Genomic DNA, 21,845 nt, shown 5'->3' with positions numbered 1-21,845 from the left:
GACAAGAGGAAGAGCTGGGAAGCCTGGAAGCAGGACTGTGTAGGTAAACCGCTGTTCTGAATGATTGCTAGCTGTACTGCCTGGCCGTTGTTCAGCCTTGCCTGGGTCAGCTAACAATAGGAACCTGTGATAAAGGCATTTCTCAGAAAGGTGAAAAAGGCAGTTCAGTTAACCCTCCTGGTGATGTATTCCTCTTCAGAGACATGCTCTGTCATCTTCTTAGCAAACAGTGATGGCCCGTCCAGGCTACCAGAGGCCTCCTGCACGAGTGGCAGCCACAGGAGCTGCTGGGCTGGATCAGCGGTGGAAGCTGTGGAGCTCGATCCAGCAGTGAAAGCAACCCAAATGTGGCTGGGCCCGTGTTGCTGCTGCGACGATGTTTGTACTTGCAGAGAGTGGCAGCAAGGGCAACCCGTTAGCTAGCTGTGCAGACACAGCGGACTGCCTTCTGCACATTATGGGATGGAGCAAAGGGAGATGGTTCATCATAACCCCCTTTTAAGAAGTGTTCTGCACAGGTAGGTGATTCAGGCTAAGGCTTAAGTCTTCAGGCTTTTGATTTCTAATTCTTTAAAATTATATAGTTTGTTAATGAAATACAATTTTTAAATACTGCTGCTGCCTCCTGGAGGATGGTAGAAACAGCCAGTTACTCACAGCTGTGCAGGTATATATCCTGCATATTTACTGCTCCTTTCCCAGGTGAGCTCCCAATATCTGTAGCATCACAAATATTTCAGCAAATTGTGATCTAGCAAATGTGATTCAGCAAATCACATCTAGAGAGATGCATGAGGCAAGCTCCATTTTGTCAAAATCCTGAAAAATGCTTAGGTCTACAACTACTGAATTAAAATGAATAGGAAGGCTCAGCATCTCTCAGAAGGCTGTATCTTTCTTCTCTGCAATTAAAATTGCTGCAGCAGATGCTAATGGACTGTCACTGCAGAGATCACCTCTTGGAAATCCTAGCTATATTGTCCTCTCAGGGAAGGTTTTTACTAATATAAGCAAAGAAGGATTTCATTTAATGAGAAAAGAAACCACGCCTAATGAAAACCTAAGGAATTGCAAAGAGTTTTGTACTCCCTAAAATCTCTGTTAATCTCTACCAATTTCTATTTCTTCTGTAATTATATATTACAAAGTTTTTTAAAAAAAATCAAACCTTGACACAAAGAAAAATGTTAGCATCAAATCTATTAGAAATAATTACTTTGTAAGAAATAAATTTGTGCCTCATCAACTGGAGTGTGAAGATTTAACTTCCTTCATTGGAATTGTTTAAGCTACAGGAATTGGAGAGAAAACATTTCATGCAGTATGATCCTTTTAAAGTCAATATTGTCTTTTTAATCCTGAATTTCAAATTAAATATTATCCTCCTTTAAACAACGGCATGCACATATATCTTGGAAATCAATGCTATTTACCCTGTCTGCTGTAATTATATACACCAGTTTAAGTTCTCTTATAAATAAAAAAGCTTGTAGACTTAAAATGGAAAAAGGCAAAATCTTACTGATTGGAGGGTTTATGGTGTCATTGCTAAGGGTGCATGATACTAGTCACCAACAAAATCAGCATTTTCAGGTAGCAGCATAGGTCCTTGCACTAGCAGGCTACTGGTGGCCTTTGTCTTGTGCTTTAATAAACTTGTGGCTAAGAGCAAAATGCAGCATTTGAAACCAATGATTGTCAGGTTATCAGCTGGGGCAAATTTTGGTTGATGTGAGCTTTCAGGGCTTTCACGGTGTTCAGACTAATTATTGGATATAATTAGAATAGTAGATTAAAGGAAGTACTTTCAAAACACTCTAGACTGCTTGTGGGGAGACCTGTTATGTTTTTTTATTTTTACTGAGAAAACATGAGAAAAAAGACTTTTAAAGAATGGACATAAGAAGACTTACAAGGTTATCCAGGACTCACTAAAACCCCCTAAAATAATTAATGCAGGGTAGAGGTTTGCCTTGCTTGTCAAGAACAACCCTGAAATGTTTCGTACTGGCTGCTAAGGTCTCAAAGCAGCTATCCCAGCAGAAGTCCATGGTCCTGCTTCCCACCTTGTATCCTCTTTAGCTTCATGTCCTTCAGTGATGAGCAGTATCTAGGGCTTTCTCCTGGTGTTCTTCTTTTTCTACACACCACTTAGGCAAGCAGGCTCTCGTGCTGTGAGACCCAGCACTTAAGTCACGTGTTTTCACAAAGTTTACTCCAGTGTCTTTATGTAGACAGCAATACATATGGGGCACGTCTCAGGGACACACAGTAATAATCAAGGACTTAAGTTTAATAAACAAAAAGGAAATAGAAAATACCACACACATGGTGAGCATAAGCAACATAACTAAAGCCTCCTAACATGTGACACCTGTTATTTTCGGAATTTTGCAGTGTTTTGCACTATTTAATGAGAGTGAGGTTGGCTTCTGGCTGTCTTTTCTACCGTTTAATGGTGAGTTCTTAACAGTGCAAGTTACAGCAGGAAACCAAAGGGTAACACATCAAGCAAACGCAGAAGTTATTGTTTCCTGAATACTAGGAGCTCAACAAGTAGATTATCTAATTAATTTACAAGCCTCCAGTACTCATCCAGCCAGCTGTTCATAATTATAAAATACACATAATAACCTGCTATCTGGAGGGACAAGAATGCAGCAAAGTGAATTGCGAGTATCTCTGCTTGACATGTAAGCAGGTTTCTACCCTTGTGCATGCTGGTGTTTCCCGTCGATCTGAGGGCTTTCTTGGTTGCTTGGACTTTCTTTTTGCTTGAGGTTGTTGTGGGGAGTTCAAGGACAAAATACACACTTCAACTTATGACCTGGAGGCAATAAAAGCGCCTGTGGGCTCTTTCTGATTTCATCTAAAAGGCTGGGAAATTTGTTGAACCCTTATGCTGTGCTCTAGCTTTGCGCTGTGTTTAACTGGGCAGCAGTTTCTGTGCTGAAGGGGTGAGCTAAGCAACGCAGGAGCCTTTTCCATGGCATAAGTATAGTACTTAGCATTCAGATGGGAACTTGTGTATTGAGCCAAACCCAATTATTTGCAAATGAATCGGTGCCATGCATCCTCAGGGGGAGGACTGTAATACCAAGTGCTGGTTTGAAATGTCATCTCTTTTCTGTGGGAGAATTCTCTATAGGTAACATGTTAACTATTTTCAACCTAATTTTAGGCAAACAGAAACTGTTATTCACTGAAGTTTGCAAAGAGAATTCTACCTTTGATTGAAGCCATAGATTTCAGCTTGCTCCAGTTTGAAAGTCATGCTGATGTGAAAAAGCAAGCTTTTCACTAATGCTTGGCATCATAACCAGAGCTGGCACTCCTAGGCAGTGCTTTAATTATACATTACATTAACCAGTATGAAATACTGAGCTTTATTAAGATAGCCAAATGCCTTCTTTATAGTTGATTTATTAGAGCTTGAAATTAACTTTTCACAGTCCAGCTCTAAGAGATCAGTAGATATGGAAATTCAGCTCTGTCTACAGTAAGTTTCCCCAGGGTTATCTCCAGTGCTCTCTCCAGTCCCTTGCAATGCATCCACCCTCTGCAAAGACCCCAGTGCCCTGACATGCCAAAACATTGGCCATCAGCATCAGCCTCATACATCCATGATAAATGTCAGTGCCAATCTTGCAGTTCCTTGGAATAGTCTCCTGAAAAAACAGAACTTTACAAACGCCACATTTATGCTGGGCTGCACCAGGCTGGCTGATGCTGGGGATGTTCCCTCTGGTGTGTTCACAGGTGAGCATTTTTGCTCCTCCTGACACCGTACTTAGTGTTTGGCTGGGATGTCAGGAGCTCAGGCTGAAGTTCTGGACAAAGTCAGTTGTATAGGTGTGCTGTGGTGCCCCTCTGGCCCTTGGAGGCAGGTGCTGTGCTGAACACTTGCCTCTTGAACAGCTACACAAAGGCTTTGAAGTTGAGACTTCCACCATTTTCTCAGTAGTGTTTTTCTCCTCTTCAGAAAAACAGCGTTACTTTCTACTTCATATGAGTTTTAAAAGCATTTTCTGAGGATGGAAGAGCACCTATCAGCTTGCCAGGAGCCTGAATAAAAGGCATTTTTGTACAAGAGATTAATGACAAGTCTGGGTGTTTATGGCTCTCTCCAAAGAGCTATGCTGTGCCCGTTTTCCACTAGTCATTGCACCGAGAAGATTCAGATCAACTTTAGGTCCATGGATATAACACAATAGCATTATCTTGAGTTACTGCATGATTACTGCTGGTTTCAGTGGAGTTACCACTGGCATAGTTATCTTGCTGTTGCTGTGTGATCACATTAATTATTTCATTGGTAACTGTGTGACTTACCACAACTGCAACCGTGTAAAGATCTAAATGGCTCATTGTTCACACCACAGCACCTAGAAAAGCAGATGCTGAACCGGATTCTGTAGGCAGCTCTGCAGCCAGGAACGGTGCTTTAGCATCCCATGTCTGGTGGAAAAGCAGGGAGAAGGAGACACATCTGGAATTTAAATGATGCTTGGGTGGGAAAGGTGTCCAATGATACTTTGGGTCTCTCCCTCAATGGCGCAGATAAACCTTTTGGCTTTAATACCTATCATCAAAATTGCCTGCTCAGGAAAAGTCACATTTCTGCACCTGTGCCCAGTAGCTCTTTGCATTCTTAGTGGTTCTTTGAGTTTTTAGGCTCTGTTAGTACTGAGATACTCATCGGCATGGGCAGTGGTGTCACAGCCTTGCCTGCCAACGTGGCATGGGGGGCACCTCTGATGCTTATTTTAGAAGTAGCTCAGGAATGCCTGTGTCATTCATTAAGGTAATTAATGTATTCTGTCAACTCCTGAATGGATTGGAAATGCCATATCTCACAGAATTTGCAAGGTAGTTGGGCTTTGGTTTGGTTTTGGGGGTTTTTTAGTGTTTTTATTTAAAATTACACGTTTACACTTGACTTTCCCAGAGAAGTTGTGTTGTGCACCAGACTTACAGGGGGTAGGACTGAATTACCCTGGGACAGGGGGAACAGCAGAGAGGCAGCTCCCTCCTGTTTAAATTAAAACTAAGCCACATCAGAATGTTGCCAATTAAAACTAAAATGAATGACTTTGCTCTCTCTGTAGGTGACCTGTCTCCACGATTTCTTTGGGGATGATGATGTGTTTATTGCCTGTGGTCCAGAAAAATTCCGCTATGCACAGGATGACTTTTCTCTGGATGAAAGCGGTAACATCAAACACACACTGCTCCAGTCTTGTGTTTTTATTTGTTTTCTATTCGGTTGCTTGTATCAGATAACAATGCTGCATGCTTTTGTTCTGTTTTTAAAACCTAGCACACGGAATTTCACATCCTTCTGTGATACTTGTACAGTCAGTGGATATTATAATCAGGCAAATACTGACTGAGGTAGCCCAAGTCAGAATAGATGGATTTCTACACCATTTGACATTTACTGCAAAAGCTGCTCATGTATATCCTCTCAATTTCATCCAGTTGCAGTCAGAAAGATACATTTATCTTAAGAACTAAACAGTAGAAGGACTTTTGTCCTTACATACACACGTGAATATTAAAAAATGCACTGTTAAAAGAAAAATCACTCCCTCCACGGCTTGCTTCTGCTGATTCAAAAAGCAGGGCAGTAATTCCCTCTTTAGGGGGAGGACTGGGACAGCACCATTATTTGTCTCTGTTGCAACTGCAGGCACAGATCTGTAATAATGTGAGTCTCTATGATCAATTAAGCCATAAAATCTTTTATTTCACAGAATATGCAGAGCTTGCTTGTAGCTATTACCACCTACCCTACCTGGCAACTGTATATACCAGCAGGCTGTCTGCTGGTGCCAGTGAGTGCAGCAACAGTAAATTAATGTAACTTTTGCCATTTAAATTAGAAGAAAATGTGGTCTCCAAACATTCAGGCTCATTTCCCAAAGCTCTAGGTATCCTGTATAAGGAACAGGAGCCCCATGCTGTCTTATATGCTAGAAACTAGCTTGGCATTGAAAAGCAAAGAGGACTTTTGCTGTATACCAGGAAGCAGACTAATCTTCAAATACTGTATTTTTATGAATGCTTTGCAAGCCTGATTTTATTTGAGGCTGTTACTTCTGACCTGTGTACTCCAGATGAACCCATTTGGTGGTCTTGGGTAATTCAAAGAAAGTTTCCAAGGTCCAGCTGGAACTTTGCAGGCAGAGAATAAAGCCTGTGTCAGGCTGGGGAAGCAATATGTAACCCGAGTTTCATAATTTTTTTTAACACTCAGCAGTTGAGTCAGCTCCACGGGGAGTTCCACACTGTAAAACAGTTTGGATGCAGTCCTAGCAGAACAACTTGATGGGAAGCCCAGCTTTCTGACTACACTCCTGGTTATTACTGATTTTTCCAGCTTGGAGTTCTCTAGCAAAAATATGCCAAGCCTGCTGTTGGGAAGGCACCGAGTAACTGCAGCTCTCAGTGGCATTTTTAGGGGAGCAGGGGTGCCCTGCACCTCTCAAGAAGCAGATGAAGAGCTATTAGCCAGCAAAGTTTTCCCATTATACACCCATCATCTTCCCTTGTTATGAGTCAGATACTGCAAGGAGAACTGTTAGCTCTGAGGTCTTGCAGATAAATGTCACTTTTTAAAATCTCCTCTGTCATGGAGTACTTTTTCTTGCCTGTTTGGATAACATGCGCTTCAATTGCTGGTTATTAAGTTCACTCTGGCAGGACATCAGGAAACAAAATGAGAAATAACTAAGAGAGGATTATGTCATCTTTTTCCCCCGACTGCCCACCACAGCTTCTGCCCTGTAATCCCTGGTGCTGAGCACCTTTCAAATGATGTTGCTGTGTCTCATTCTTAATCACTAGTTTCAGCATCAGCCCACGGAAATGTCATGCCCCCCATGGCATCTAGAGACGTGTTTCCAGTAACTTCAGCACAGCCAGGTTTCCACCCTTGGAACCTTGTTTCAGGATGCTCAGTGATTGCGTTTGGAGTACTGACACTTGCCCACAGCTGAGCTGGAGGAATTCCTTGGAGTCAGCCTTTCTGTGCTGGAAAATGCAAAGCTGAGTTTCTTTTCAAGGAATTACTCCCCTGGGAAGAAAATAAATTTGAAAGCTTTTAAGACACAATATAAAGTAGTTTTCCTTTTTAGGTTTATTTTTTAGGGAGTAATTCAGGTGACCAAATATAGATGTCTGACACCCTTTGAAGCCCCCCTTGGGTTCTGAGAGATACCCATGTGATACAGGATTGACAGATATCACACCAGCAGGGGCACCAGCAGACCCACTCTGCTCTGGGGAGGCTGTACCCTAGTGTATCTCACATAGCATTTTGTGCCTATGGGCAGATGAATCATGCTCTAAGATTCAAATATTGCACTGTTTTTATGTAAGACCATTGAAAAATAATATTTCTCCAGTGACAGAAGATGAGTTTTCTCTGTGTTTTGGCTTGGCAGGTTAACGCCATGAGCAGTTATTTGCATACTCTCCCCAGTGGCTATTTCACAGTGTCTCATCAAACACTATATTCTTTAGTATTGAGGATAGTCTACCTTCCATACTTCCCCTCCAAGTCATTGCTGCTCTTCAAGTACGGAAAATCAGGGCTGTGCCACTGCTGGAGCACTACAAGCTTTTCTGTGGCATCACCTGTGAGAAGTCAAGTAGCTTTGGAAAAAAAACACAACTATTTATATCACTGATTTATAGTTTCCAAAACTAATTTAGCAGGAGAGAGTATAAACTCATTGTAGGTTTAATTATCACCATGCAGTATCCCTGGAGCACAGGGCATCCTCTCTTCATATTCTTGTACTGCATGACCCAACAGTAAACTCTCTTGCAAACCATCTGGAAGAAGAAGAGACTGACTCTTGGGTGTTCTAGAATGAGGAAAGCCTGGGGAAAAAATTAAGGCAATTACAATTTCATAGATATACTGATATATAAATAAATAACACATCCATTTAGGTCAGACAACTTGTTTTCGGTTGACCAATTCTTTATCCGCTATGTGCTGCTTTAGTTGATTCCCATTAGGGAATCCAGTCAAGGGAGCCCTCGGAGCCCTCAGCCCAGCCCATGCATGCTGAGCTGAACTTACCCACAAAAATGTCTGTATGAGGAACACCTAATTCACGCCTGTAAAAAAGACCTACTTTTCACACTTTGGCGAGGACGATTTGTTGTAGGAGATAAAGTGAGGCCAGTTAGCATTTGACAAAAAGGAAATCCCCTTTTAATTGCTGCCTTCTTAACTGAGTTAATAACTTGAGGGGTGGAAAGTGCATTTTCTGTTAGCTCCTAATGTAAATAAACCCTGGTTTTGAAGATCTGGCATGCCTGAAATCCAGGGACACACAGAGGTTTGTCAGCATTTCAGTTCCCTTCTGCAGGACACTGTAGATCATCTTTACATTTTCCACTCTTCCTGGCCTATTTATTTTTTAAGAAAACACAGTTGGGCTTCTCATCTGCTCATGTTTTCAAGTACATAAATCTACCAGACTGGTTTATACAAACCTTTCTGAAAGGCATGAGTAGCCAGCGCAGAGGACATATTTTGTAAAACCACTTTGTCATCTTTGCTTTCTGCATCTGAAAAGTTGCAGCTTGTTGAAACCACAGAAGAGGTTGATTCAGGCTGGGTGGAAGCCTCCTGGGGCCCATCTGCCACTCGGAGGACTTTACATCGTGCCATGAGCTGTTTGCTGGCTTTCTGCACCTGCATAAATTGGGCTCCTCATACTAGGTCTTCATGGAAGGGTAACAGCAAATTAACTCTTTTTTTGGGCCTGATTATTCCTTTGATCAGTGTTGATCATTTTCATTGTGCTGACTAGTTGGTGAGAACCAAGGCAAGGGGAAGGGCAGAAAACCTTGGGTGGGACACAGGTATGAAGATGGGCCCTGCTAGGGAGCCAGCCTGATCTTGACGTGCACTGTCTCAGTACCTCCTCTAGAGGCGTAAAGCTGTTCTTCTTTTTGCCTTCCCCCCAAAAAAGCCTCCTTTCTGCTCTGGAGAAAATGTGAAGATATCAGCTTTTCCTTTGGAATTGATGTTTTCTGCAGCGCTTTGGAGACGAAGCCCTAAGCTACCCGTGGGTGTTTCATAGCTGGTGCCCGCGGGCAGCAGGAGTAGGCAGGGACATAACCACGGCCGCTGTCTGTTCCCTTAGAGTGCCGGGTGATGAAAGGGAGCCCTGCGGCTGCCACGGGCAGTAAGTCATCTCCTACCCCTCAGAAGAGCTCAGCAAAGAGTCCAGCCCCCATGCGCCGGAGCAAGTCTCCAGCCGATTCAGGTAACCATCAAGATGGTGAGTGATTGTTTTCTGGTGTCTGAATATTAACTGTGCTCAAGAGAAAACCACATTGTGTGTCTTTGGATACACTGACCTCGGGTGCTTGCATATGAAACTTTGGCATCTTTCAAAAAGAAGGAACTGGTGCTAGTGTACAGTGGCACTTAATAGATATTGGAGACAAATTCTCTGGTTGGTTAAGTGCAGTTGTGGCTTTAGGTTATACCGACCACTGTCTCACAGCCTCCTGCCCTAACAAAATTTTAGAAGTTTCCATTTCTCAGGCAGGAAATCAAGGTCCACAGTGCTCCCATATGTTCCCTACAGGTACAGACTGATTTAGAATAACCTCCTGTGCAATGCAAATGTTAATTATTGCACAGGTCAGAAGTGTCCCCTTCTAATCATTATTTAAAGAAGACCAGTGACCTTGCAACTGGAGAAGTGGTGATGGGTTCATTGATGTGGATCTGAGACATTCATTCAGTAATAGAAGAGAAGGAAAATGGCAATCTTAATTTGCTGCAGCAGCTTGCCCCACTTGAGATGCCTCTCTCCCTTTTCAGTAGCAACTGGACTGGTGGTGTAGCACACCTGGAGAGCCCCAAAGCCTATAAATTAAAGGCCAGGCTGAATATCATACTTCTGGTAATTAATTGATCATTTTTAGAGTCACAGAGAATTTTTAGAGTCATGATGGAGAGGGTCGACTTTGAGGTGTGTCATCTGTTTGCCTGTTTTTTTCCAAAAGAGAACTAGACATGGTCTTTCACTGAAATGGCCGAGCCACCAAATAAGCACTTCAGGGTTCCAGGAGAGCTTCATAGCTGACATTCAAGTGACCCACAGTATTAACACAGGTGATACAAAACAGAAATTGCTGTTCACTTTCATGGTACCACATTGCATATTGCATGTGAACACCACACAACAGTTGACCATCAGTAGGTATTGAATTACTGGATATAACGTTCTCTTGACAATATTCAGAAAGATTTTCCCCAGGAAGCAGTTAATTTGTTTAGGGGCTCCTGATGTTCTTCAGCTACTTAGACAGTGTTAAATTTGTTGGCACATGTCTCATCAAGACTCTGATTTTAGAAAAGTTATAGTCATAGTTAAAGTCATGGTTTTCCTTCAAGATTCCAGTGTTGGCTGTTCTTGAACTCAGGTTTGATATAATCTGAAAAGCTTTTACAATCCTAAATGCATGGTAAACTTGCGTAGGTATGTTGAAGGTATGATGGGAAGTATGTTGTTGATTTTAAAAAAACCGAACAACACCCATTCAATGATCTAAAAGTCAGCTCATGCAAGAGTTGTGAAACAGCATTTAAACCTTCTCCATAAGCATCAGGTGCTAATTAGCATCAGAACTAGACTTTATTGCATGAACATATAGCCTAATGTGAAATGGCAACTACTTTGTTCCTGATTTTAACTGATTGAATGACTCACAGGAACCAAACGGTGAGTCATCTGATGAAGTTTAATGAACAGTTAGTAGGGCCTTTCAGAAGGAGATTAAAATAACCAGAAATGCTGAACAATGGCCAGCTCCTGGAGTTAAGGCCAGTAATGAAGGACAAATCAGGTTTCTTTAATCCATCTAGACAAGGGTCTTTCGTACTTTCCTGTGATTTCAATACAGAAAAAAATTGCAGCCTGTCCTGCTTAATGAGAATTAAAAAAGACTGAACTCTTTCAGCACTGGAAAGGTAATCAAAGATCGTTGTTTTCTCAGGACAGAAACAAAGGAATACCATCTTATGTACTTGTCCCTTGCATTTGTAAAAAAGTAAGTGTTAAGCATCAATATTTACATTTAGCTGGATTTTGAATTATCACATTAAAAAGACAAGGAAAGCTGAATGAAGCCTGATTAATAAAAGATTATCTGACCCATTTTTTTCAGAATTCTCACCTATTTCACACTATTAAATGTGAAACTATTTAAAAAGCATTTTTATTTCAAGTATATTAAATATTTTTGCGATGTGTTTGATCTCCTACCCATTTGTACCTTTTGTCTTTGCTATCTGTCACTCTGCTATGGTTGTCATATCAGAACTTGGAGTTTCCTTGATTCTGTGTTGTTAGTTTTGGTTCTTTTCAGTTCTTTTCCATGTAGGTGCCTGTATCCTTTATTCCACCATAGACTCTAAGGCCATTGTGACATGTCTGGGCACTGATGTAAATGCAGATTCTGAAATAAATCTCTGTGCTGCTTGAGTGAAAGAAGCCTGAACCCTCCTCATTACAGCACACTGCCGTTACAGAAAAGGACGTTATTTTCTTCCATTTCTCATCCTAATTAATCTGTTTGCCTGTTAAAGCATATGGGAAAATGGTACGTCATTTGTCAGCAGCAACATGGGAATGCAGTGGATTTACATGTGGACTGTGGCCTGCATGCATTGCCCACAGAGGCAGCTAAGGCTTGAAGCAGATTGTGCATGCACAACTGTGCCTCACTTCTTGGCAAGAGCTTCGATGCTGCCAGCAGATGGTGGGCAGAAGTACTAAGTCCTATAACAAGTTACAGCAGAGAGAGAAAAGAAAAAACTACTTCAGAAGAGCTTGCTAGTGCTAATTCTGAGGTTGTAACATTGACAGCATGCAAACATTGCATCCGCTTTCCCTTCCACTCACTGTAGGCACACTTCTGGTCTTGATGTGTCAACATAAATAAAACACTTTTTATTCAAAGCTGTGGCAATGCTTTGTGCCCGAGCAGCAGCTATCCTCCACACAGGCTGGGGTATCTGGGGACTTGTGCTTTATTTCAGTCTCCTCCACTGACTCACCCTGTGGCTCTGAGTACATTAGTTCAGGTGTTCATGCCTTCTTTCCCAATGGATCTTCCAATGCAATGATACAATCTGTATACAGAGCTCTGTAATCTACCCATGGAATCATGCACAGGAAAGAACTTCAAGGCACTTTATTTGGGGCTTTTTGTGTATTCTGAAAGCATTTGGAGAATAATATTGCTAAACCCAAAGCTATTATCTCACAGATTGACAGAGACAAAAGACATCTCCAGCAGCAGAGTGACTGTAGCATGTGCCCCAGACCTTCCAACAAAGGCAAGCCACACTCTTAGCAAGGCACTACCTATGTCCCAGTGGATCAGACTGCTCCAGTAACCTGCGTGCTCTCTAATGCATTCTGTCCTGCCGCAGTAAACTGTCAGGTTACGCAGGTGAATGAATACAACTGTGTGGCCTGATGTGTTAGCCATCATCATAGGCTGTGCAGATTCTCATCTGAGCTGATTTGTTAGCCTGGAAGCTTTCTATCTAGGGTTCTGCCTTCTGTGCCAGGTGATCTCCATTCACCTTTGATATCCTTCTGGTTTTGGCTATGGATTTAGTGATCTACTTCTCAATGAGAAACATAGATCCAGGTGAGAAACATAGATCCAGGTATAACTAGCTTTCTAGGAGAGCCATAGAGAGACTGTACTGCTGTCTGGAGTCCAGTTTCCCCTGATGGCACCCAAAACTTTGTTCTTGACTGTGGTCTCTGGGGCCACCTCCCAGTCAGAACGACAGCAGAATACAGAAGGAAATATGTGTGGTAAGTCTGTAAATCTAGCACTGAAAAGGAAGCAGCTTCTAACCCATTTAATTGCTCCTATCACCAGCTAGATGTGAACTGTAATGTATTCTTTGACTGTCTTGTTACAGCAGTTCTGGTAGTGAGCCACCTAAGTGGTCAGCTCCCATTCCAAAACAACAAGGATTAACATGGAGCAACAAAGCACACATAAACAAAATATTTTGTTAAAATCGTCAGGACAAAAGGCCACGCACAGAAGTGCAACTGCACAGAGAGTGCCAGCTCTCAGCTGCAGCGATTTGAGTTCACTGGTTGAATTGCTACCTTCTGCCGGAGGTAATTTGCCTCCTGCCTAGATGTGTCATGGCCTCACTGTGAAAAGCTCAATTCCCTCTAGGCAGCCAGAGCCCTTCAGCTCCAAGGATATTAAAAAAATGAGGTAGCTAATCCACAGAAGCATGTTAAACACTGTTTTCTTGGCACAGTACTTTTATCTCTTTATTTACCATACAATCATTTAAATGAATGAATGAATGAAAATTAAATGAATGAATGAAAATTAAATGAATGAATGAAGAATGACAAAGTGCTTTGCTATAAGCAGATGGTAACAGACCACAGTCCTTATATTCCCAAGGAGAATCCTTTCTTCCTTCTCTCATTAACCTCAAACCCATACATATACCTTCTCAGCAATGCCAGTGTATTTCTGTTTTGCTTCAGCTATTCCTCCAGACACTGCTGATCATTTCATCATGGGGGTGTTTTCACTTCTTCCTTCAGTTTGACTGGAAGGCCCTGGCTGCTTTGCCAGCAGTTCCCACTGGGCTCCCAGTATATCCTTTAGTTTCCCATCTCTTTGGTGCTGGGGCTGTGATGCAGTCTTTCATCTGTATCCTTCACGTAACTCCCCCAACATGTGGTTAGCAAAATACAGCAGGGTTTTACTTCTCCCTCTACAAGAATGTATCCAAGTGCCTTTCTCTTCTCTGTCTCCCAAATGTTAGCTAGCAGAGCTGAACTAGTTTCTCGTATATCAGGTGTGAATTGAGACTGGAAGGGAGTGGTGTCTTCATCTGCCCTTAGTTGAGCTTAGGTTGTTGGGGTTTTGTATGGACTGAACATGCTAAGAAAGATATAGGCAAACTGGAGAAAACCCAGAAGAAATTTCCTAGGGTTCAGAAACTGCTTTGGGAGGAAAGGGTGAAAGAAATGAACTGATTCATCTTAGAAAAAAAGAAGACTGAGAAGGGATAATTGAACACTCTCCAAATAAGGATAAGACAGGTCATGGGTTTAACCTTTAATAGGGGACATATAGATCAGATATTAGGAACACTTTTCAATTATAAGCATCTTAATTACTGAAGCAGGTCTCCTAGGGAGCCTGTGAGCCCCTGTCAGACTTGGTGCTTTTAAAAAATAAGATCTCTATTGGGGATGACCCAATTATATTTTATGCCAATGTAGAGCACAGAATTGGAGTTACAAAGTTTCTATGTTTTTTTCTAGCTTCTGTTTTTCTTTCCATGAAGTCAGCTTTGCTAAAAGACATAGTTTAGAGCAATAAAATCCAGACTAAACTGCACCTGCAGTATATCATCCACTTCTTTCTCCTATCATGACAAGAGCAAAACTGAGTGTAAGGAGATAAGTCCCTGTGCTGCTGCTACGGTCCCTGAGATTTAAATGGGGTAGGGTCAGGATGAAGTTTGGCAAAATTTATTTAACAGAACACTCCAATAAGAAGTCAAACAAAACAGAAGACAGAGATAAATCTCAGGGGAGAAATACAGGGGAGAAAATAATGATGTCATTTGCCGTTGCTTCTTTGTTAGAAAAATATGAATTTATCTTACAGTACCTCACCTAACAAATAGGGGTTCAGCTGTATAGATACACAGGCTGTGATAGGAGAATTTATGATTTCTAAAACCAGCATGACCTTAGTCCTTTGCAGTGCAGAGCCACAGGTACCTGAGCTGAAATTTGAAAATTTCTTTCCCTAGCTTTGCCTTGATTTGGCTCATGGAGCCTACGAACAGGGCTCTGGGGCACTGCTGCAGGACTTTTAATTTCTCAGTCCTCTAATGGAAGGGTTTGGATAGAGGGACAAAAGCATATTCATATGGCAGCAGCAATTAGCAAAACAGATACAGAACGTCAGTCTGTCCCGACTGCAGATCTGGCTCCCCAGGGTCATTATATATGAATGTGTTAAAAAGGCAGCAGATGTCTTTTGGATTGCACACAAGATAGAGCAGCTTGTTATCCCACTTGCGCTTACTTACATTCTGCTAGCTGACAATCCACAGTACGCATCCAGTAGAGAGATCACCCTCACAAAACATGATGAGAAAAAGGTGCCAACGCTGCAGAGCAGAGTGCTTGGGAGTTAGAAGGTGCCTGAGCGAATGATGCCTGTGTAATCTGAATTCTTCCACTCTTGAATAAACACTACCTTGGAGTCTTTATTTTTCCCACAGGCTCCTCTATCCTGGAGGGCAGGATGGCTTGTGCTCACTAAATGAGCTGCTATTTCTACATTTTCTTTATGCTGTCCTTGTTCTGGTTGTTGCCCCTCTTTATTTTCTTGGTGGTGCTTCAAAACCTGACCTGGAGACAAAACTATCCACATATTTCATGGTTTTTTCTCTCACTCTTGTGATGTATGGGCATGTGCTCCTCAAACTAGGTATTTATTTGCAGGACCCTGGGAACCCCAATGGAGCAAGGAGTATTAACCTTATTTTACAAACTGATAGAAATAGAGATATCTCCACACATTCTGAGCACTCCATGATCCTTGGGGTCTGCTTTTTCTTTTTTCTGTTTATTGATAGAAATGTGAGTTCAAGACAGATGGACCTCGCTAACCCCATTTACAGGTCTCAGTGCTTATCATTGCTGGAAATTCAGATCCAGAGTCCCAGTCATCCAAACATACCCAAGCAACACTCAAGGAACAGTTGCATATAACAAGTCTGGCCAAATTATCTGTGGGAGAAGCAGGCAGAGAATTCAGTTTACCTGTACCTCTCACAGCCATCTCAAACACGACATGGTGCTATATTCTCCATCCTCCCACTCATTTGTTGGACAAGCCTGATTGATCTTCAGAGTACAAATTGTTTTATGCGCTGAATGATCCTATGAAAAAAGGCAGTGCACATGTTCATGCAATTAAAGGATGTGTCATATGCACAAAGGGGCTTTAAGGTAAATTGAAGTTGCAAAGCAAATACAATGACATAAATAAGACATAATATGTAAACAATAATGCGGTGGGAAAAAAACAAATTAATTCCAATGAAGGCTGGTTATAAAGGATGGTTTCCAATAGCTGAGCTTACATGAGATACTTAGCTACCATAAGTCATCAGCAGATTTTAGTAGAGCAGCAGCGTTACACACCACCTGGGATCTGCTCTTTGCCTCTTGTTATTTTCTTGCATTTGAGTTCAAAAGAAATGTGTGCCAGTTTGATTATGAATGCTATTCTTCATTAGCAGACATAGAGAAAATTAAACTGGGCTTCTTAATTGTTGCTCCTGCTGCAAAATTCTTTGTGAATATTTGTAATGATATACATCCGTCTCATTGGATTTCTGATTTGGATGTCACATCTGTTTTTTCGTCGGTGCTCATAAAATATTAACATCCCTGTTGTAGCACTTAAAGTCTCATTGTATTAGGGAATTTCTGTCCTTCCCTGCAGCAATTACATCTATTTGCTGCACACTGCCTGTTAGCCATTCTTCCAGTCTTCCTGTTTGTGGAAGGGAAATTTGGGTTCTTTGTACAGTTGTTAAGTGGCATTCTTCATCTGAGGAAGGATTACTTCCTGCCTCAGGATTAGTGACAATTGGAAATAAATGAAAAAAGAGGCATTTTAGAAATCAGAGATGGATTCTAGCTAATGCAGATTATATTAGTGTTATTGTACCCCACATTTTCTTTAATAGAAAATCTGAAGTCTCTTGGGAAAAAAAAACCCCAAACTAAAAAGAGATCTAAGTTCTTTTTTTCTGAATAGCCTTCATTATATAGCATAAAGTTAGTGAACTCTACTTTTTTTCCCCAGCAGCCTCGAGGGTAGCTCACTTTGTAGAACGGGAGCAAATTGAAGAGTGGCATGTCACTGTGCAGGGACCCGTGTGTAACAGTTTCTGGGTTTCCATAACTAGGTTTCCCCCACCACCACCAATAAAGAACGGTCTGAGTGGAACTGGGAGGCAAAGGTCACTCTGTTCCCCTATAAATCATTATTTCTACACCTTTTAAGAAATATCTGTTTCCTCAGTGAGGTGTATTTGTAATGGGAAAAAGCCCACCTGTACGGAATAGCCCACTCTTTGATGGCTATACAGACAGAGGGCACACATCACCATGGATCTGCTGAGCCTGAGCTGCTTTAACATGTTAAAGCATTAAGTTACTCTTCAACATAGCTCCTCCTTTGTCCCGTGGCTTAGAGCACATGTTTCTTTACACTCGTACGACCTCTGCATTTGGGCTAGTGATACTATGAACCTTAACTGCCCCCTCTTTCTCACAAGAAGGGAACAGAGAGGAGGAATGAGGCTGTCCTGGGCGTTAAAGCAAGAGTTACACCGGGTTTACTTTAAAAAATACAACACTCTCACACTTTCTTCTTACTTCATGATACTTTATACACTTCTTAGGTCTCCTCCAGACACTCAACTACTTGCTTAATTTTAAGTGACTGATTTGCATATTCAGCTATTACAATTGAAAGCGTAAGTCCCATATGCTGCAACCATCCATCTGCCTGTGTGCGTGCCTTTACAGTTAGAGTAATGGTATAGAGAGATACTGGGCACTTAGAGAGCAGGACAACAAGCCTGGATCGTTGTACGTTTGTCTTTCTCTCTCTCTCTGAAACGCCAACACCATTTCAGATGCTTTCTTTAAAAGGGGTAGGGATTTGTGTAGTTAGCCGGAGGGCTGGCGACACTGTTGCCATGTAAGGAGATGGCAATCAAAATATTTGGGGTTTAGTTTTGTGGCTTGTGCTGAATATGTTAACATCTGGAGTAGGTTTTGGAAATGTCACTTTCGAAGACTTGATTGGGATACGTAGTTTAATGCTTATAAGGCCTCCAGCTTGCTGCTCCTTGAATTGCAAAATGAAAAGGCCAGAAAAGACAATATGCTTGGACACAGCTAGCATGAGTTTGAATTTCCTTCCCTCAAGTAATGCTGCTGGTGCTGTATGTTTACAACCCGTGGTAACAAGAGGGTCTGTGTCCCTGGAGCTGATACACAGCCTGTGAATGGCCAAGTTCATGTGTGCAAGTATGTCCTTATGAAATATGTATTGTGACACCTGGCAATGATCAAAGACATTAGCTTACTTCAAAGAACATCAGTTGTAGGAAAAAATTAATTTATCCGTATTCCATTTTATTTCCCTTCATTTTTTTGCATAATATGCTGTTTACTTTCATTCCTTTTTAGTTCAATAAATGTGTAATAGCTTGGCCTGACATAGACCTGGGGCCCTTCGCTTTGACTAAAAGCCAGGTCTGTGAAGGTCTTAGTGAATGACCCTTACAAAAGCCATTTGATATAAATGAACCATATTTTTTTACATGGAGAATAACTACATTTTCTTGGAAGCAACATGAACAAACAAAGCAACCCAAAAGGCCAGATTTTGATCTTTGCAAGAGGATCATTGCATGATGTGATTCTCCTGTTCCTCCCCGTGATGGACCACGTTCACCTCCCTGGTGCAGGCAGTGGAGGTGCCAGCTCTGGCCTCTCCCCACAGAGGTGGACAGGCACGTGCCACCCTGTGCTTACACCAGGGCTTCAGAAGGGCTCTTTTGGTCATGTAATCCCAGCCACAGCTAACTACATCCAGGGCATTTTAGGCAGCTGTTTGTCTAATTTGTAATGTGACTATTTCTTGTTTAGGATCCAGGATCTCTGCAGCCTCTGGTTTCCACTCATGCCTTTAAATGCTATGTGGTTTCAATTGCGTTAAACTGTTTGAGAACATAGAAATTGTCTTTCTGTTTTTCCGGTCATGTATGTCTCGGATCAATTTGGTGAATATTTGCAGTGTAAAATATTGCTCCTTCAATATATTTTGTATTTCACAGTCTATTACCCTGAACAGCTGAAAGCCTTAAGTTGGGTGAACAGCCATAGCATTCAATTGGGTTTTTTCTCCTGCCTACCATGAATAATCTATAGTGTTTCTGTGTTAAACTTTTGGATACCTTCCGTGTCCCCAGAGGAGAAAGAAGATCATCCTCTTGCTTGTCTGATTGCTAGCTTCTGTCTTACTTTCTGACAGCAAACGGGACCTCAAGCAGTCAGCTGTCTACACCCAAATCAAAGCAGTCCCCGATCTCCACACCCACCAGCCCAGGGAGCCTCCGTAAGCACAAGGTATTACGTTTCTTATACCTTACTACATCTATTTCTTCCTTAGTCTACTCAGATTTGTATGACATTTAAATCATGCCCATATTCTGTGGAAGCACAACTCCTTATGTTGAAACATTGGAGAATTTGACCCATTGCCTAAAAGGGTCACTTTGGGCTCTAGCAAGATTGTGAACAACAAATCTTCCACTGCAGTTATTAATGTGTGCTGGAGATCATCTGTGTCAACCAGAAGAGATAACCCTGAGCTTGTACCACTATTTGAAATAGTTCACAAGTTATTGAGGGATATGATCTTCATATAGATCCTCCTCTCTTGAAAAGCCTGAAGTGTTGGCAAATCTGTTCCATGAAACAGCAGAAGAAATGCAAATGTTACTGAAGCTCTAAGACATCACTTTAATGATGCTCCTCAAGGATTATTATTTTTTAAATTATTTTAGGCCATGCTCTGTTTTACAGAAAATAAATTATTTTTTACAGCTGGTGTAGTAATTGTGTTCCAGCACAATAGCTGTTTCTCCTGGTAACAAACAGGGTGTCTAACAGGTAGCATGACATCCTAGTAGAGATCAGTAAACCTGTTCTGGCCCATGGATAATTCATGTCTTGATTTATTTAAAAGGTATGGCAGCAGTCACAGGTTTTTATGTTCCTATTATTTAGTGACGTTCTGCACTGAGTCCAGATTATCATTTCCATGGGCTTTCTCATTTCTGGAAGAGCCACAGTGTTACTTCCAACAGTCTTTACTTGTTATGGAAATTGGAACTTGGACATAACTGTCATTGTGAGAGGAGGTCAGTGGGATTTCTCCTTAGTAATCAGAATGTACCTCTCAGCCCGAGTATGACTTTGAAGGCATTGAGATGAAATTATGGAAGAATAATTAAAAAATTCTGATAGTGGTGAGGTTTTGCAGTCAACCAGCCACAATGTAATCCACTGTGGTTTGGGTTGCATGGGTTAAACCAATTTTGTTTGAGGATTACGTGTTTTCTTAAAGTAAGAAGTGATAGTAGCAGCTGGACTGCGGTTGTTATGATGGTGGAACAAAGCACAGAGAAGTCAATGAGAAGAATCCCCAAAAGTCCAATGGGCTTTGGATTACACCTCTAACATGTTAAGATTTTAGATTGCAGACGTTTGGATGTGGGGTTGAATGGTACTGGGGGAGCCTGAGGTGGACTTAGGGCTTCTCAAAAATCAGATCTTTAAAATAGTTACTCAGCTTTATTTGACTTCCTATAACAAAGGTATAGCTGAATCCAAATGAAATCTGTTTTCCTCAGGACTTTACTCTGATCTCAGCTGCTCAGCCTACATCTGTGGAAATGCACCGTTTTTAACACAATGGGTCCAGGTTTATTATTAATTTATAACTGAGACCAGGATCTGGCCCATAGTCTGAATTCAACAATTCTTCGTGTGTGTATGTCAGCAAAAGTAACGCTGTAAACTGCATCCTTTGCTTCAGCCATCAAGGACCCAAAATGCTTCCCAAACACTGACTCATTTAGGACTCTGGACATGGGGTTTGCTTCCTGGTAAAGAGAAGGAAAACTCACCTTCTTTAATGTTTTATGTATGTTTTCAGCTGGCTGATTTATGACCTTTCCGGAGAAGCCCCTAGAACATTGGTAATAGATGGTGACTGCTGAGGGCAAAGCCAATCCATCTATGAGTTTCTCCGATAATTTAAGCCAATCAGCAAATGTGGATGGAGTATTTTAGGTTACCAGAATATTCATGCATCATTGTCTTTCTCCCAGAAGCAATTTCCTGCTTATGATGAAATCAACTTTTTTTCTCCCTAAAGCTCAAATGAGAAATGCTTCGGTTGAGTTCACCAGAAAGTCCTGTATTACCTCTTCTCAGACCAAGGTTGCTGTGAATTTCCTTTCTGTGTAGTTGGGCTTTTCTGCATTTTGCTCACAGTTATTACCTGTGTGTGCATCAGAGTTCAAAAAGGTCCAAGGAGAGCTTTAGCCCTTGAACCAGTTTGTGTACCTAGTTCCACACAAAACTTTAAGGAAGTGGATTAAGATGGTTACTCCAGGAAAGCTTTACATTCAGTATTGGATCCAAATAATAAACTTGGGATTATTTTCTTAACTTTTCTAATCAACCAGAAGAGTCTTAAAATAAAAAATAAGTCATGGAACATGTGATTTTCCTAGAGGTTTGTCCTAAGGGTATCTGTCAAATCAAGGTAAGACTGTAATGGACTTAGGTTCAAAGAGCCTGTTTAAGGAAGAGTCCTGCTCTTTCATGCATGTGCTGTAATGGACACATCGATCCAGAAGCAATAAAAAAAATACATTCAAATGTACCACTGAACAGTTATGTTTCTTCTGGTACAAAGATTCTCTTGCTCCACTGTGCAAGTAACCTACCTTGATTTTAGCTTTAAACTGCCTGGACAACAGGTCAGCCCATCCAGTAACCAGTGCATGAGTCTTCTACCCCGTCCCTATGAACTGCACAGAGCTGGGCCATTTGACTGGTTCCTTACACATGACCAAAGCTGGAAACTGATTGTGTGAGTTAACATTTTTCTTCTTTCTT

General features: G+C 41.5%; 1 protein-coding gene across 3 annotated transcripts in view; it reads left to right on the top strand.

The window, feature by feature from the left end:
• The window catches only part of DCX (doublecortin), a 143,062-nt gene that overhangs the window by 109,262 nt on the left and 11,955 nt on the right, over positions 1-21,845 (top strand). The window contains exons 5-7 of one of the 3 annotated variants that reach the window (XM_080365914.1): positions 5,109-5,211; positions 9,171-9,308; positions 19,186-19,280. In XM_080365914.1, coding sequence (XP_080222040.1) covers positions 5,109-5,211; positions 9,171-9,308; positions 19,186-19,280 — 336 coding nt within the window. Of the gene's footprint in view, positions 1-5,108; positions 5,212-9,170; positions 9,309-19,185 lie in introns of all 3 variants that reach the window. The other 2 variants (XM_080365915.1, XM_080365913.1) reach the window with 2 other exon arrangements.

This window comes from Falco punctatus (assembly GCF_963210335.1).
Source record: "Falco punctatus genome assembly, chromosome: 15".
NCBI classification, from domain to species: Eukaryota; Metazoa; Chordata; class Aves; order Falconiformes; family Falconidae; genus Falco; species Falco punctatus.
Note: the sequence above shows the minus strand (reverse complement) of the source record. Positions and strands in the feature narration are given on the sequence as shown.